The sequence below is a fragment of the Acipenser ruthenus genome, chromosome 1, assembly GCF_902713425.1.
Source record: "Acipenser ruthenus chromosome 1, fAciRut3.2 maternal haplotype, whole genome shotgun sequence".
Lineage (NCBI taxonomy): Eukaryota > Metazoa > Chordata > Actinopteri > Acipenseriformes > Acipenseridae > Acipenser > Acipenser ruthenus.
Window position 1 is genome coordinate 34820476 of NC_081189.1, and position 15508 is coordinate 34835983.

The window sequence follows — 15508 nt, forward strand, 5'->3', positions numbered from 1 at the left end:
CAACTCAGAAACTGTAACGGACCAAAAATATTGGTATTTGTTTTGCTAAGCCTTAGTACAGTACATTGATAAACATTTTAGAAATGCCACTATTTTATTTTCTTTGAGTATCTAATCTTTCTTTGTGAATTGTGCTATCAGATTTCTGGTACTAACTAGTAAAAATAAATGTTGTGCCAAGCCATTCACTTAGATTTTTGACAAACAAAAATAAATTATTATTGTGACTGCATTATGGGGATACATTCTATCAACTGAGCTTAAATGCTTGGATTTAAAATAACAAGTCATGAAAGTTTTGTTTGCACATTTGAGAAAAGAACAACTGTGTTTCTTAGGATCATCAAGTCTCTGGTGGGATTTCCTGGCATGTCTACAATTATAATCCCCTAACTCTGCTAAGTAATACAGTATGCCAGCATTACGTGATTGATGACAGTGACAGTGAGGAAATGTCTCCCTATACACATAAGAGTGTCCCTTCCCTGTAAGTTATTATTATTATTATTTATTTCTTAGCAGACACCCTTATCCAGGGCGACTTACAATTGTTACAAGATATCACATTATTTTTACATACAATTACCCATTTATACAGCTGGGTTTTTACTGAAGCAATCTAGGTAAAGTACCTTGCTTAAGGGTACAACAGCAGTGTCCCCCACTGGGGATTGAACCCACAACCCTCCGGTCAAGAGTCCAGAGCCCTAACCACTACTCCACACTGCTGCCATAAGTGTGGTAATCACTTTACTAAATACTTTCACAGCAGTGTTTAGGATTTCAAGGGGTTATATTCCAGGGCTATACATTATGCAGGTTTGTTTATGCTGTGTAACTTTAAAATATGTATGGGCTAAAAATAGCACTACTGAAGGATGAAGGATTGCAAGCACTGGAGTCTGAAGACCTCTGTGAGACCACCCTCCATAGCAGTAAGAGGGTAGACCAGCAAGGCTGTCTGCCCAGAAAAACATGCACCTCTTTGTTCAGACCTGTATATGTGCTAAACTACATGTTCTCTTTTTATTTACTTTTATTTGCTTTTGTTGTTTATTTTATTTTATTTTGTGTTTAATAGATTTTATAATTATTTATCATTGGTTATCTTGGCCAGTTTCAATAAACTGAAAGGTTCTGAGATGCAATAAAATCTCATCCTACTGAGCATCTTTTACATTATTTATTTATTTAACAGATGCCTTTATCCAAGGCGACTCACAGAGACTAGGGTGTGTGAACTATGCATCAGCTGCAGAGTCACTTACAATTACGTCTCACCCGAAAGACGGAGCACAAGCAGGTTAAGTGACTTGCTCAGGGTCACACAATGAGTCAGTGGCTGAGGCGGGATTTGAACCAGGGACCTCCTGGTTACAAGCCCTTTTCTTTAACCACTGGACCACACAGCCTCCACCATTAAAAAAAAAAAAAAAAACACCTGTGGTGTATTTAGTGGTATTGAAAAGTGCTATATTTTCCACAATGGAGATGAGGTCATCGGTTTTTCATGTCCACACTGTAGCAGGTAGGGTGTGGGCAGTCTTCATGCCCTTTGACAAGCTATCTGAGACCATCACTACATGGTGTGTACAATAATTAAGGATCCAGATTGCTTGAAATACCAATTTTGTTATGATACTTTTATTATCTACATTTAATTTCTTGTGTTTTTTTTTTAACTGGAATAGTTGTTAGACATGGCAAATAAGGCAGAAACAACATTGTCCCAATTGGATGTAAAAAAAAACAAAAGTATTAGTTATGTGTTATTTATTTCTGGTTTTCTTATATACACAACTTATACACAACTGTCAGATTGTTGCAGGGGGACAGGTTAATGGTTGCCCTGTGATGTACTAGAAAATATGTTTGAGAGACCTTTCGAGGCCAAGGGGGTGCTTTAAACTTCAGAGTTTTAAAGTGTCACCAGGATGTGACACGAAGACGAATACAGATAACCATGATATTTCATACCTGTACCAATTTGCTCTTTAAGAGATGGCTGTATTTAAAAAAGCCACTGTTTAGATAATTAAAATATAACCTGTTACCTTACTAATTTCACTAATTGGTTTTCCAGATAGACTCAAGAAAGTTCAGCAGTGCCACCAATGAGACCTTCTGCGTCTTCTTAGTAAACTGGCCTTATGCCATCAGCTGCTCGGTTGTGGCCTTCTACATCCCCCTGGTCCTGATGGTGCTGGCCTACCAGCGGATATACATAACTGCCATGGAGCATGCGCGGCAGATCAGGAACCTTCAGAGAGCGGGCTCGGCCTGTGAAGCACTTGAGGGCTCTGACCACCATGGCCCCAGCCGGATGAAGGTGGAGACTAAAGCGGCCAAGACTCTAGCCATCATTATGGGCTGTTTCTGCCTTTGCTGGGCCCCTTTCTTCATCACCAACATCATTGATCCATTCATCGACTACAGCGTTCCCTGGCAGATGTGGACAGCCTGGCTCTGGCTGGGGTACATCAACTCAGGCTTGAACCCTTTCCTGTATGCCTTTCTGAACAGGTCATTCCGACGTGCCTTTCTAAGGATACTTTGCTGTGGGGATGAGCGATATGTGCGTGCTGGAAGCTTCAAATCATCACGAACATACACCACCTCGGTCAACAGAACTTCCATATCGATGAGGTGAGACTGGGTTATTTTATGCACTTTTTTTTTTTTTTTTTTTTTTAAGAGTGGCTAAAGGTCATGATTGTTGTAGTTGATGTTGATGAGTCTGAGCTGGTCAAATAAAACTGTGCTGCCGTGAGAGTATAGCAATAAGGAAAAAGACAAGAGAGATGATTGCATTGTGTTTTTGTAAATTCACTTGCTGGTTGCGGGGCTGATAACACATTATAATGGGTTGGGCTTGCTGATGGGATCGGAGACTTGACCTGCCTATGGCAATATATTATTATTATTATTATTTATTTCTTAGCAGACGCCCTTATCCAGGGCGACTTACAAGATATCACATTATTTCTACATACAATTACCCATTTATACAGTTGGGTTTTTACTGGAGCAATCTAGGTAAAGTGCCTTGCTCAAGGGTACAGCAGCAGTGTCCCCCACTGGAGATTGAACCCACAACCCTCCGGTCATGAGTCCAGAGCCCTGACCACTACTCCACACTGCTGCCCATATAAGAAAAGTCATCTGTCAAGTGAGTAAAAGTCACCTGTCAGATATATTTATTAATCTTTATGCAATCTTTATGCTTACCATCCTGCTTTCGCTGTCTGTGCTAACTAATAAAATGATTTATTTGAATACATGAACATACTTACAAATATACAGTATACTGGAAAACTGCAATAAACGTAGTTGCAGGAGGGTTTTTTGAGGGGTTTTTTAAGGTTTTGTATGCACTGAATCATTCTTAAATTAACTGAACTGTATTTTAAGATTTGTTTTCTGTCAGATGAATTTTAAACTTTTTTCATACTGGGTATGACAGGGCACATACTGTGATGTAGCAGAAGGGAGCAGCGTTGCCTGCACGTTTTCCCATTACACCATACGAAAGACCTGAATGCTAAAATGGTAACAAGATAGAGCTCTTTATGATTTACAAACGAGAGGAAGCCATTCGGACCATCTTGCTCATTTGGTTCTTAGTAGCTTATTGATCCCAGAATCTCATCAAGCAGCTTCTTGAAGGATCCCAGGGTGTCAGCTTCAACACCATCTTGTATTGACAAGCCTGGCGCTTGGCTTGGCCTTAAACAGATTTCAAACCCAATTACTTTAGTCACAAGAGACATGGAGGTGAACTGCTCTAGCAACCTTGCAGTGAAAGTTGGATCATCTAGTCTCAGTCAGTCACCTGTATCGTAGGTTCTTCTGCACAAAACTTCCAAAGACACATCTGCTCCTATCACGTGTCTTGACGTCTTTAAACAGAGCTACATCAATTAGTCGTGGGATAAAAATGTCTTCACTTTTTTTCATAATTTTTGTCTCTCACCCACACACACCGTTTTCCTAGCATTTCTTTCCACTTTTACTGTCAGCTCTATGAACACATGTCTGTACCATTGCTGGAACAGTTCATTTAATGTGCTGCTTTCTTTTTTACATTACACCCCCACATATCATCATGCTTGTCATATTTCAGACTGTATTATCATTTAAGCCCTTCTTAATTGCTTTTTAGTTGTTTGTTATCTATTCATTATTTAATGTAGTTTTCACAGACTCCCACTTGGTACCCACACACTTCCTATTATTATGTTCTTTAGAGTTCAACTACCAGCAAAGCTGAAGTTATTTGAAAGGAATTTAAACAAAACACATTTGGCTGTTTGCTAAACTTTTCTAGCCATTTTTAATAGTAATGTATCAAAGCAAACTTTAAATAACTACGTAACTTGGATTCTGAAGTGAAGCCTCCTTATTACAGAACTTCCCAGTGGGCTCAATGTCCAGCATATATCAGTAAGAGATTATTTCCTCTATCTATTTTAAAAAAGGAAAATGCTTTGCACGCCTTTGTTCTCAACTACAAATCATATCGGTGAAAGGGCCGATTTTGTGAAAATAAGTGTATTGTTTCAGTCACACTGCAAAGTAAAGTGGTGTGCTTCAGAGATATAATAATAGTAAACTTTAGAATGATATGAATAATTCAAGGAACAAAAAGCTGAAGTCATAAGTTCACCATAATTAGGTGGCCTGTCACGCCAACATTTAATTACATTAACTGTGTTGTCAGAAGATAAGCCTGTAATTTTGCTGAAGCTAAACTAATTTGTTACTGTTTAAATCGTATAGGACTCTTTGAGTCTGTGTTCCTTCACTGTTATTATTATCAGTGTTATTTTTACATTGAGGACTATGAACTAAGTGAATAATCATGAGAATTGTTATATACTGTAAGTACATGCCAATAAATTGAAGTGTTAAACAGTAAACACTGCCTAATTATTAATCCATATTTCATATGTGTACAGCCTGTGTTTTTGATGTCACTTTCTCGTAGTAAAGGCCAGATGGGCTGGGAGAACAATTAACCCTCATAAAAGAGGGGTCCCGTCAAGCAGGATTACAGCACGTTTTCAGGACTGGGTGTAAGGTAGCATACTGCAGCTGCCCTCATCTTAAAATGTATAGGCTACAGTGTTTCTGGCTAGTGCTCTGAACTCTCACAGGAAAGGAGCGTTCCTGACTGCCTCAGATTTGTATACAAAATTAGCTACCTGTGCCATTATTGAGATGGGTAGGTCAAGAGAAATGTGGTTCATATGTTAAACTGTCCCATGTGAAATTCATATATTGATAGGAAACAAATAGAAATCACACTGTTTTTTCATATATTTCATATTCCACTTGGGAAACAAAATGGATTGTGAAACTGACATTTTAAAAGTATTTTTTTAAAATTAAAGATATTAAGGGACCTCAGGGTCCCCTATTTTAAAACCTAGACTGTGCCAGATCTAAAACATTAGTTTTCATGACTTTGATTTGGAGGTACCTTTTAGTGAGCCACCGCGTTTTCTATTATTTATTATTAAAATTGGGACTATTGCTTCCTGTTTTGTTTCTATGGCGAGCAGTTAACCCTTCATTAGTTCTATTTTTACCCATTATATCGCCACCCGCCAACTTCCCATCCAAGCAAACCTAAGTATAAGCATTGTAGTTTACATCATTGTTGTGCCAGCGAAATAATCAAGGCCAATTAAAACAACAAAGTTATGCAGTTAACCTTTGACTCGCTTTCCTAATTCGTTGTTAACTGAACGTTCATCCCAATGTCATCAACTCTCCCGCTCCCAAAGCAAAACAGAAAGTACAAAATGGCGAGTCGACCCTACATTTAACACCAGAGCAAAAGAAACAAATCTGCATGTATGCATCTGAAAATAAGAAAGCAAGTCAGCAAGACATCGCAAATGTTTTCTTCCCTAAGTGTGGCATATACTGTTAATCGAAGGGCAATTGGAGACACTATAATGGATAAAAACAAATGTCTTACCTTGATGGAACGGGTCGATTTGCTTAACCTGAAAAAGGCTTGACGCAGTCTAAAATAAGTGACTTTTATAAACCACAGTAAATGTTAAAAAAAGTACAGTAAGAGATTTGTTTGTTTACATCCAAGTTTTGCACAAATGAAGCCTGACTCAAACTAAAGCATCAGTTTTATAAACAGAATAGTTTTTTAACTTTTCGTTTAAAAAAAAAAGTGTTTGTCTGTACATATTCAACGTGTTTTTTTTAACTACTTAAAAAAGAATGCTGTTGAGCTTAAATTGCTTTGTGAAATAAATAGATGGCATCGTTCAATGGGGGATAGTATTCAGCAGGCTTACAGTCGTTTCACAAATAGTGAAGTTCAAATGACCAGTAAGTATAAACTGTTCCTTAAAAGTAACCATGTATGTTTCATACAGATGGGAAAAGATTATAAAACGTCACTAGTAGACCTACTGTTATGTTAAGAACTATTACTGTAGTTTTAAAAAAGATTAATCTTTTATTAAAATGGTACTTGTATAACTAAAAAAAATAAAACGTTTGAATTTATTGCAAACATAGAAGGTTTTTTTTGTTTTGTTTTGGACCCTCACTATAACGCCACCCTCGCTTATTGCCCGTTTTTGCCCATGGCCCTTACCTGGCAGTATAAACAGGGTTGACTGCGTGTGTATATATATATATATATATATATATATATATATATATATATATATATATATATTTATTTAGCTCAAAGAGCCAGATTTTTTTTTATAGTGCCCATTTATTTTTCCTTCGCTTTTCTACCTAATTTAAAACACAGCAATTACCCACAACAGCTCAGGAGAACTGAAGGTCAGAGGGCATCTTCCGATCCCACAACCAATCCAATCTTAACACCCAGTTCGAGAGCAGATGTCAGCGCACGATCAGCCTGTGGAAAACAAAGGCCAGCAGTGCAGATGTTGGCTGAAGCTCACCAGGGTTCTGGCCAGTAGGGTCCACTGATTTGCAATGAGGAGAAACAGTATCGAATTTTCCTCCCTAACCCAGGGGATTGCCAGAACCAATGCAACATGTGACATCCCCAGCGAATACTGGCAACTTCGCACTGCCAGGATGCAAACTTGAGCTCCCCTGACTCACCCTCTGCATCATGATTCCATACCAGGTGAGCCACTCAGGTACCCTTTTTAAGCAGTTATAAAGCTGTGTGTCTGAGGTCTCGGCTCATTTGTTACACAAAGAAACACCTCTACTAAAAGATAAGATCCATAAGCTGCACCAGTACATACATCATGAAGCAATTCACCTTTTATGCTTTTGTATGCTTAATGTATTCAGTTCAAAGTCGATGCTGTTTTTTTTTTCTTGTGCAGGTTAACATTGCTACATCACAGGTTGACTAGAGGGTATGGCGCTTTTTAATAGTTTTAACTTAAGCAATACAAAATGATTCCACAGGATCATACTTTTATTTGTTACTGCATTATACACCTCAACCACAGCACTGACCCTGAGAGTTTAAAACTCTTAGCAGACAAACCTGCCTCAGTTGGGTAATTCATCTGACATTATATTGGAACTATTCATTTATACTTTATCTGTTTTTAGTTTTTCAAAACAAGTTAAATGTAGAAAATGTATAATTACAAAAAATAGATACAAATGAATAGCTCCAAAACCCACTGTAACTGATGTTTTACTGGCACTGTATACAAAAAAGTGTATTCTTAAAGCATAGAGTAGTGTGATTATTGCAATCACTGAATACTGGACCAGAATTTAATACTAAATTCATTCATTGATTTAAGTCACTAGTATGTCAGTGTGCGCATTGCCATTTCCTATAGTGAGTTATAAATAAATGACAAACACAGATCTATTCTTTTAGATTTTGCTGTGTTTCCTCTGTTTACAACCAGCTTGTGTTACATTGTATTTGATTATACGTTTAAAAAAAACAAGACAACATAGGAAATTAAAGGCTAGAAATACATGTTTTATTCAAATGGATATTTATTGTAAAAAATTTTATGATAATAACCATTTTAAATGTACAATAAAATGTTACACAAGCTGCAGACGGTAGAAATCTAACAATAGTAACGATTGTGTTCAGAAATAAACATTACATTTGTAGACTGCTGTGACTCCAGTAGAATTACATACACTCAGTGCATTATAGATTTGGTCAGAAGTTTGTGGTTTTCAGTGCATAGTTGGAAAGTTTTCTTGATTCATTACCATAAGGAATAGGCATCCCACGCTGGTAGTAGTGCACAAGATTGTTGTTAATTTTCCCACTTCTGTCTGTGCCAGTGCCACAGACATGTGGTTGTGGGCTAAAGTTCTCACTTCAATAGTGTAATGTAAGACCAGGAATAAGTGTTAAGATGCAACACGTTCACAGATTTTGGATGAACCAGTTTAGGGATAGTTCTGTTGTTTACAGTATGTGCTAAACCAATGATAATCTGGGAATAGACATCGCCTAGCAGTCACTGTGGGTGAACTTCTAGATTCTCCTTTCTTTCCTCTTTCCGTGCAGTGTGGATTATTTAAAACATCACCTCCCAGTCCAAACTGTACCGATTTGTCTTAAAGAGTGAACTTTGTACTGGATGGAAGTCTGCTGTGGATCCTTTCTGAATCGCCATTGCCTGTTGTTGGCATGGGAGATCCAGAAACATCATAGTAGATGATGTCATAAGAACATAAGAACATAAGAAAGTTTACAAACGAGAGGAGGCCATTCAGCCCATCTTGCTCGTTTGGTTGTTAGTAGCTTATTGATCCCAGAATCTCATCAAGCAGCTTCTTGAAGGATCCCAGGGTGTCAGCTTCAACAACATTACTGGGGAGTTGGTTCCAGACCCTCACAATTCTCTGTGTAAAAAAGTGCCTCCTATTTTCTGTTCTGAATGCCCCTTTATCTAATCTCCATTTATGACCCCTGGTCCTTTTTTCTTTTTTCAAGTCAAAGAAGTCCCCCGGGTTGACATTGTCTATACCTTTTAGGATTTTGAATGTTTGACTACCTAGTGCACCATGCTCCTCCACATTTTGGGATTTCTAAACAGATTGTATCTGAGAATATAAGAATAGAATATGCTTTTAGTTTGCAATTGTTAAGAATTCAAAAACAAAATAATTGAATCATTTTTCAAAGAAATGAGAAACATTAAAACAGAACACATCACAAATGAATTCATTGCATCTGTAAAGTAACTAAAACTGAATTAAGGACTATAACGGTGGGGGTTAAAGGCCAAACAAAACGCCTTTGACTTTAAGATGAAATTATTGTCAGTGGGCTCATCATGTTAAAAGTGTATATAAAGTGTAGCGGCGACGGGTTTTAATTAGTACTGGGATGAACATGGAATTTTCATGTTCGGATATTCACTCATTTTTTAAATATTCATTGTGATATTCGTTTGTTTTTCAAAAAGTAATAAAAGCCATTATATTGCACTGAACGCAGGCAGAGACAGCATAGCAGCAGGAGGGCGTGGCCCCTGTGTGTGTGCCTTTATTTTACAGCAAGACCTTACAACACATAACACGTTAAAATAGAAAAATATCCCAGGAGTAAAGAATAAGTTGTGTAGGACTTACTTTACCCCACTGAATTAACTACAAAACAAATGATGCCAGAAATAGCAGTTCAAGTTAAACGTTGTTTTGTTTATTCCCGAAATAAATAGTACATAAAAGTTGACATTTTATTTTTTAATTGTTTTTCATTCCTTGCCATGCTGTTTCTTCACAGTAAACAGTGGCCATGGACAAGTTTTCATAAAGTAATAACATGAGGTTTACTTGTGACTTTTTGTAGCTGAACAAGCAAACTAAAACTGAAATTTAACTTTAAACACTTCAAATAACACAAACGTGGAAATAGCGTTATAAAGTGAAGGGGAAAAAAGAATGTAGAAAACAGACAAACGAGTGTGCAATGTTTTATTAAATAAATGTTTTACAACGTTATAATATAGTTATAATAAAAAATAAGGTGTACAAACATTACAATTACTGTTCGTAATTGCATTAACGTTAATAAAGACTTGTCACTTATTAAAATGTTGCACCCTCATTTTCTCGTTCTTTATTCTGCCTTTAGGACTTGGGGGATTTAAAAGCTCATTTAGTTGTTTCACAGCAAAACACTGTCAATTAAACTGATTTTATTACTCATATTATTGTAGCGTTGTTAATACATTATACCTTATTTCACAAACATAAACAAATTTCAATTTCAATCATTGTAGATTAAAAGCACTGAGGGTGTTACTACTAGCAAAACCAGATTGATCTAAACAAAAATAACAATTCTGTAATAATAGTTCAATTAGTTTAATTTACGGGGTTTGACTGAAACAATTAAATGGGCTTTTAAATCCTCCATGTCCTTACTTTCTCATACAAACGAGAATAAGTGACTGTATTGATACAATCCATCTTAAAAATATATATTATAACTTTATTAAAGACCAGTCGCTTATTTAAATGTTGCACCTTTGCTGCTGTCCCAGCTGCACTGTATCCTGGTAGAACCTAGAGCACACTCAATGCTACAATGGTGTAACAACCCGGTGATTTTCATCATTGCAGGACGAGTCTGTCCGTGTTCACCAATCCTGGACATACATTTGTACCCCTAGAATGCTGGCGGTGGATGGGGGTCTGAATGGCATGCCCGGGATTGGTGAAGGCTGATGGAGGGCACGGTTTAATTTGAAGAGATAAATAGGAGTGCGTGTCTGAGCGCAGTTGTACAAGTGAGTAACACAGGCTGTCTGAGTCAGAGCGAGAGGTAGACTGGAATTTAGCACAGAGTGATAGGTTTGTATTATTTTGTTTTGCTTTGGCGTCCTGAATTGTTTATTTGTTTATTTGTCCTGTGCTAATAAACTGCTGAATTAGAGTACAAAGCTACTGCCTGTGTGGAGCCTGCTTTCATTTTTACACGTGACATTACAATTATGTTATTTTAAGGAAATCATATTTTTCTAAATATTCTACTGTTTACTAGAAGGGGGGGTGCACAAGAAAAACTAAATCGCTGAGGGGGTGCACAGCAAAATAAGTTTGGGAACCCCTGTTGCATGCCTTTTAACCCCGGAATAATTCTGGTCACTGTTCTTTGCACTCTAGAGCAGAAATATCCTTTTTGTAGCGAGGTGACCAGAACTGAACACAATATTCTAGATGAGGTTTTACTAATGCATTGTAAAGTTTTAACATTACTTCCCTTGATTTAAATTCAACATGTTTCACTATATATCCGAGCATTTTGTTGGCCTTTTTTATAGCTTCCCCACATTGTCTAGATGAAGACATTTCTGAGTCAACATTAATTCCTAGATCTTTTTTATAGATTCCTTCTTCAATTTCAGTATCTCCCATATGGTATTTATAAGGTACATTTGTATTGCCTGTGTGCAGTACCTTACACTTTTCTCTATTAAATGTCATTTGCCATGTGTCTGCCCAGTTCTGAATGCTGTCTAGATCATTTTGAATAACCTTTGCTGCTGCAACGGTGTTTGCCACTCCTCCTATTTTTGGGTCGTCTGCAAATTTAACAAATAGATTTGTTAAAGTGCTGTGCTAAAGTTGTACCATTAGGCCATCACAACAAATTCATTTTTTTTCTTTTAACTATGATCTATTAATCTGTGCGATTACCCATTCCCACTCAGAAATGTGATGATACGTATCTTTACTGTAAAATGAATTCTAAGTTAAAATATGCCTTATAAAAGACGATACTTAACTCCAAATCAATTAATTTTTTACAATAATTATAATAAGAGATGTACCTTTTTGTTTTAAAATACTTTTCAACAGGGGAATTCAATGCTATTATCTCAAGGACCGTAAGCAAAGGCTGTATTAATTGCACCACACTGAGTGTTAGTGTAGCTGGGGATATTTCAGTGGTTTATCAACGACAGTCTAGAGGTGTGTGTATATCTCAACTATATATTGTATTTGGTATTTATTTTTATAAGAAAAATGTACAGTATAAACAGATTAACCTGTTGTGACATTATTCAGAGATGTATATTTTGAAATTCCTGAGAATGTATTTTTGACAGTCGTGAGGAAGCTCGGTTCCATTTCCCTGGTTGACTTTTTTTTTCCATACCGAGTTTCATTGGCCCTTGCGTTACTTATTTTGATGTAGTGCGATAAGCATTTCTAAACATGAGATTTTCAATGGGATTACAGAAGATAATGAAGTGTATTTCTGTCTCAGTAAGACAACGATTCTTCAATTTGTTTCTTGAATTTGACACATTTTGACCCATTGGATGATGTTAATCATGCCAAACTGGCACTGGCCTACCCCCTCCAGGTGTTCCACGGTTGGAACACACATTTCCAAAACCTAGCAAATTAAAGTTCGGTGGCGTAAAAATTCTAGAAAAATAACATTCTATTGTGGGGGTCAGCAGTTGTTGTAAACACTGTTTACATATTTTAAAGTTGCGTGGTTAAATGTGAAAGTGCTGTGCAATCTGGTACCATGTTGAAGTGAAAACTGTTGTCTGTAACTTCAGAAACTTAAAAACCAGGCAAAGGGTTAGTTCTTCTTTTGATTGAATTCAGTTGTTCCAGCTGTACTAAACAATTGGGTCTTTCTCTCAGGGAAACAAGGCTATGTTTTTCTGAACAACTGTCAATTATCTGTTTTAAGCCAATTAAATAGTTAAGCAAATTTTCACAAAGACTGAGTCATTCTTTAAATGCAAACAAAGATACCTTGAAGCAATATGAATCTTATGATATACATTACTGTTAAGAATGCTACACACATGTTTTAGACCAATGCAGAAATACTAGTAGAGGTTACCAATACTCCTGTTGTATATTATTCATTTTATTATTAGTAGTTTATTTGGCAGGTGTTACAGGCCAATACAAGGCTATGTAAGGATTATGGTTTAATTGACTATGTTTCTTAATTACATTTTACTCCTCCAATATTTATTCTCTTAAACATAACAATTATTCATAAAGTGTAATCACGATTCAAATGATTGACACAGACTTTATTTAACAGAGTTCAGACAGAATTCATTGGTTCTCCATTGGGAGCCATGTTGATGTAGAGTCTTCAAGTTCTGCTCAGCAACACTGGAGGTTAGGATTGACTAACTGCAGCTTGATATATCGCATATTTATTCAGAAACTATAAGATTTAATCTATACCCTTTTCACTCCCATCCCCCTGGGTCTTAGTTGCTTCAGGTTAAACAAACAGGTTTTTACAGCACTTGCCTCCCGTGTATTTTTATGGTGTTTTCCATTCTCGCAATAGTCTTATAGATTTTTATTGCTCTTTGAGTCCCTGTTTACCATTTGCTGCTTCTTTAATCAAGAGAGAGTTACAGTAGTCCAATCTGGATATGTAGTTTAATTACCATAAAGTATTTAAATTGCTAATATGCTGCTTTATTTTTTGTGTTCATTTTTATATTTGTTTTAACTTGTTAAATGCTTTGAATTGGTCCTTTTTTGTTGTTTCAGTTGACTAGCTTTAACAGTCTGCATTGCCACGTTTTCATCTGCCACTGGGATGGTCTTTAAAGACATTTTATATCAGTCCTGTCTGTTTCCATCTAGCAGATTGAGATCAAAATGATTCCAGTTGAGTCAGTCAGTTGTGGGCTGGTAGAACTCAATCTGTCTTGGAGGTGGCTTTTAAACATATATTTGTAATAAAATCTGTTTTTATTAAAATAGAAGCAAAAGAGGAAACACGATTTTTTGTTACAAACCCTAATATTGTTTGTCTACCTTCAATGTAGGAATAAACCAAACCTTCATAAAATTTCAATTGAATTCATTTTATTTGAATTAATCTGCAGCGCGTTGCAAAATCTGAAAGTAAATTAATAAATAGAACATTTGTAATGCCACATTTGGTACTGTGAAAAAGGATCATGCAGTTACATGATGTGAACATATACCGTACATATTTCACTAGCAATACTTATGTTCATGCTTCTCGGATAACACATTTTCTGAGATTGTTATATTTTAGTCATCTCACAATTAAAAAGATAATTACATAATTAAACCTAAAGGTCCTACACATTCCCATGTCTCCAGCTCACCTATTGTTTCTTCCTGCTTCATCAAGTGATCAGCTGACTTATGGCTTTTACACAGATGTGTTCATCATTCCCAACAGTTTATTCCACTGGATTCATGCCCAGTATTCTCTAGTGCCTGTGTTCATTGTCTGTTGTTGTAACAGTCATGGGAGATGCAACATGTCCAATTTAGTGCAAAGAATTTTGGATAGCTGTATTTCCAGGTCGTTTATTCATTCAGTATGGTTTTACATTTTCCATTGAATAGATTTTCTAGTCTGACATGTATCTGTTGACATGAACATGGCAATCACGTCTTCATCATGCAGGTTTAAAATGTGTTTCAGTTACTGGGGCAGCAGTGTGGAGTAGTGGTTAGGGCTTTGGGCTCTTGACCGGAGGGTTGTGGGTTCAATCCCTGGTAGGGGACGCTGCTGTACCCTTGAGCAAGGTACTTTACCTAGATTGCTCCAGTAAAAGCCCAACTGTATAAATGGGTAATTGTATGTAAAAAAATAAATAAAATAATGTGATATCTTGTAACAATTGTAAGTCGCCCTGGATAAGGGCGTCTGCTAAGAAATAAATAATAATAAATATAATAATAATACTGTCACTGGAGTTATATCCTCATTCTTGTGATTTTTCTTTATCAAATCAAGGCTAATCAGTGTATCATATGGGAGACAACAAAACAGGCATGTATCAGTGTTTATACATGTTCTCTGTTGCCTAAAAAAGTGGTTTCAGGTTCAGAATAGAAATGTATAAATGTACAGTCATTTGTAAATTGATTCCATGTCAAGTTAACTTGTAAATCAGGACTAATGGAAAGTTAGTCACACTTAGAGATGCTTTGTTAAACAGTCATAAATCATATTCATCTTAGTAAGGAGTCTGCAGTTTATCAGACTTTGAATGCAGAATAAATTGTTGATGGTGAGGACTTGACACCCGGTTTATATTTTCTGTCTATAAAGCATAATCTTGTCCTGCAGTTGTCTTATTTTTTTAAAAATTTTGTGTGGATTTTTTTCTGTTGAAAGCATAACTATAAAACAGTATTTTGTAATAAGACATGGTTTAAAGTCCATGAAAGTCATCCTCATAGCTTGAAATGTTGTGTAAATTAACAAGGAAGCAATTGTATATTGATGTAGTTCACAGTACAGTGATTACTGTTTAACTACTGATCCATTTATAACACAAACGTGTTTTCAGCATGCCTTTATTCGCTCCCCTGATCCTCTCCTATCTTTTCTTTCTGTATGCCCAGCTGTTATTCTTACACCAAACTCTCACTTCCCTCTCTCATTTAACTTTTATATTTCCGGATAGCTGTAATTATCAACCAATCTGAATAGAAAGCAAAAATTGGCAAAATAATCACGTTTATAACTGTCCACAAATCTAGAAATTCTAGAAAG

At 36.4% G+C, this 15508-nt stretch overlaps 1 protein-coding gene across 1 annotated transcript in view; it reads left to right on the plus strand.

Annotated features, from left to right (window-relative positions):
* LOC117421556 (5-hydroxytryptamine receptor 4) overlaps positions 1-15508 on the plus strand; it is a 105765-nt gene that overhangs the window by 34169 nt on the left and 56088 nt on the right. The window contains exon 6 of the mRNA XM_059024232.1: positions 2084-2646. Within this exon, the coding sequence (XP_058880215.1) occupies positions 2084-2646 (563 nt within the window). The remainder of the gene's footprint in view (positions 1-2083; positions 2647-15508) is intronic.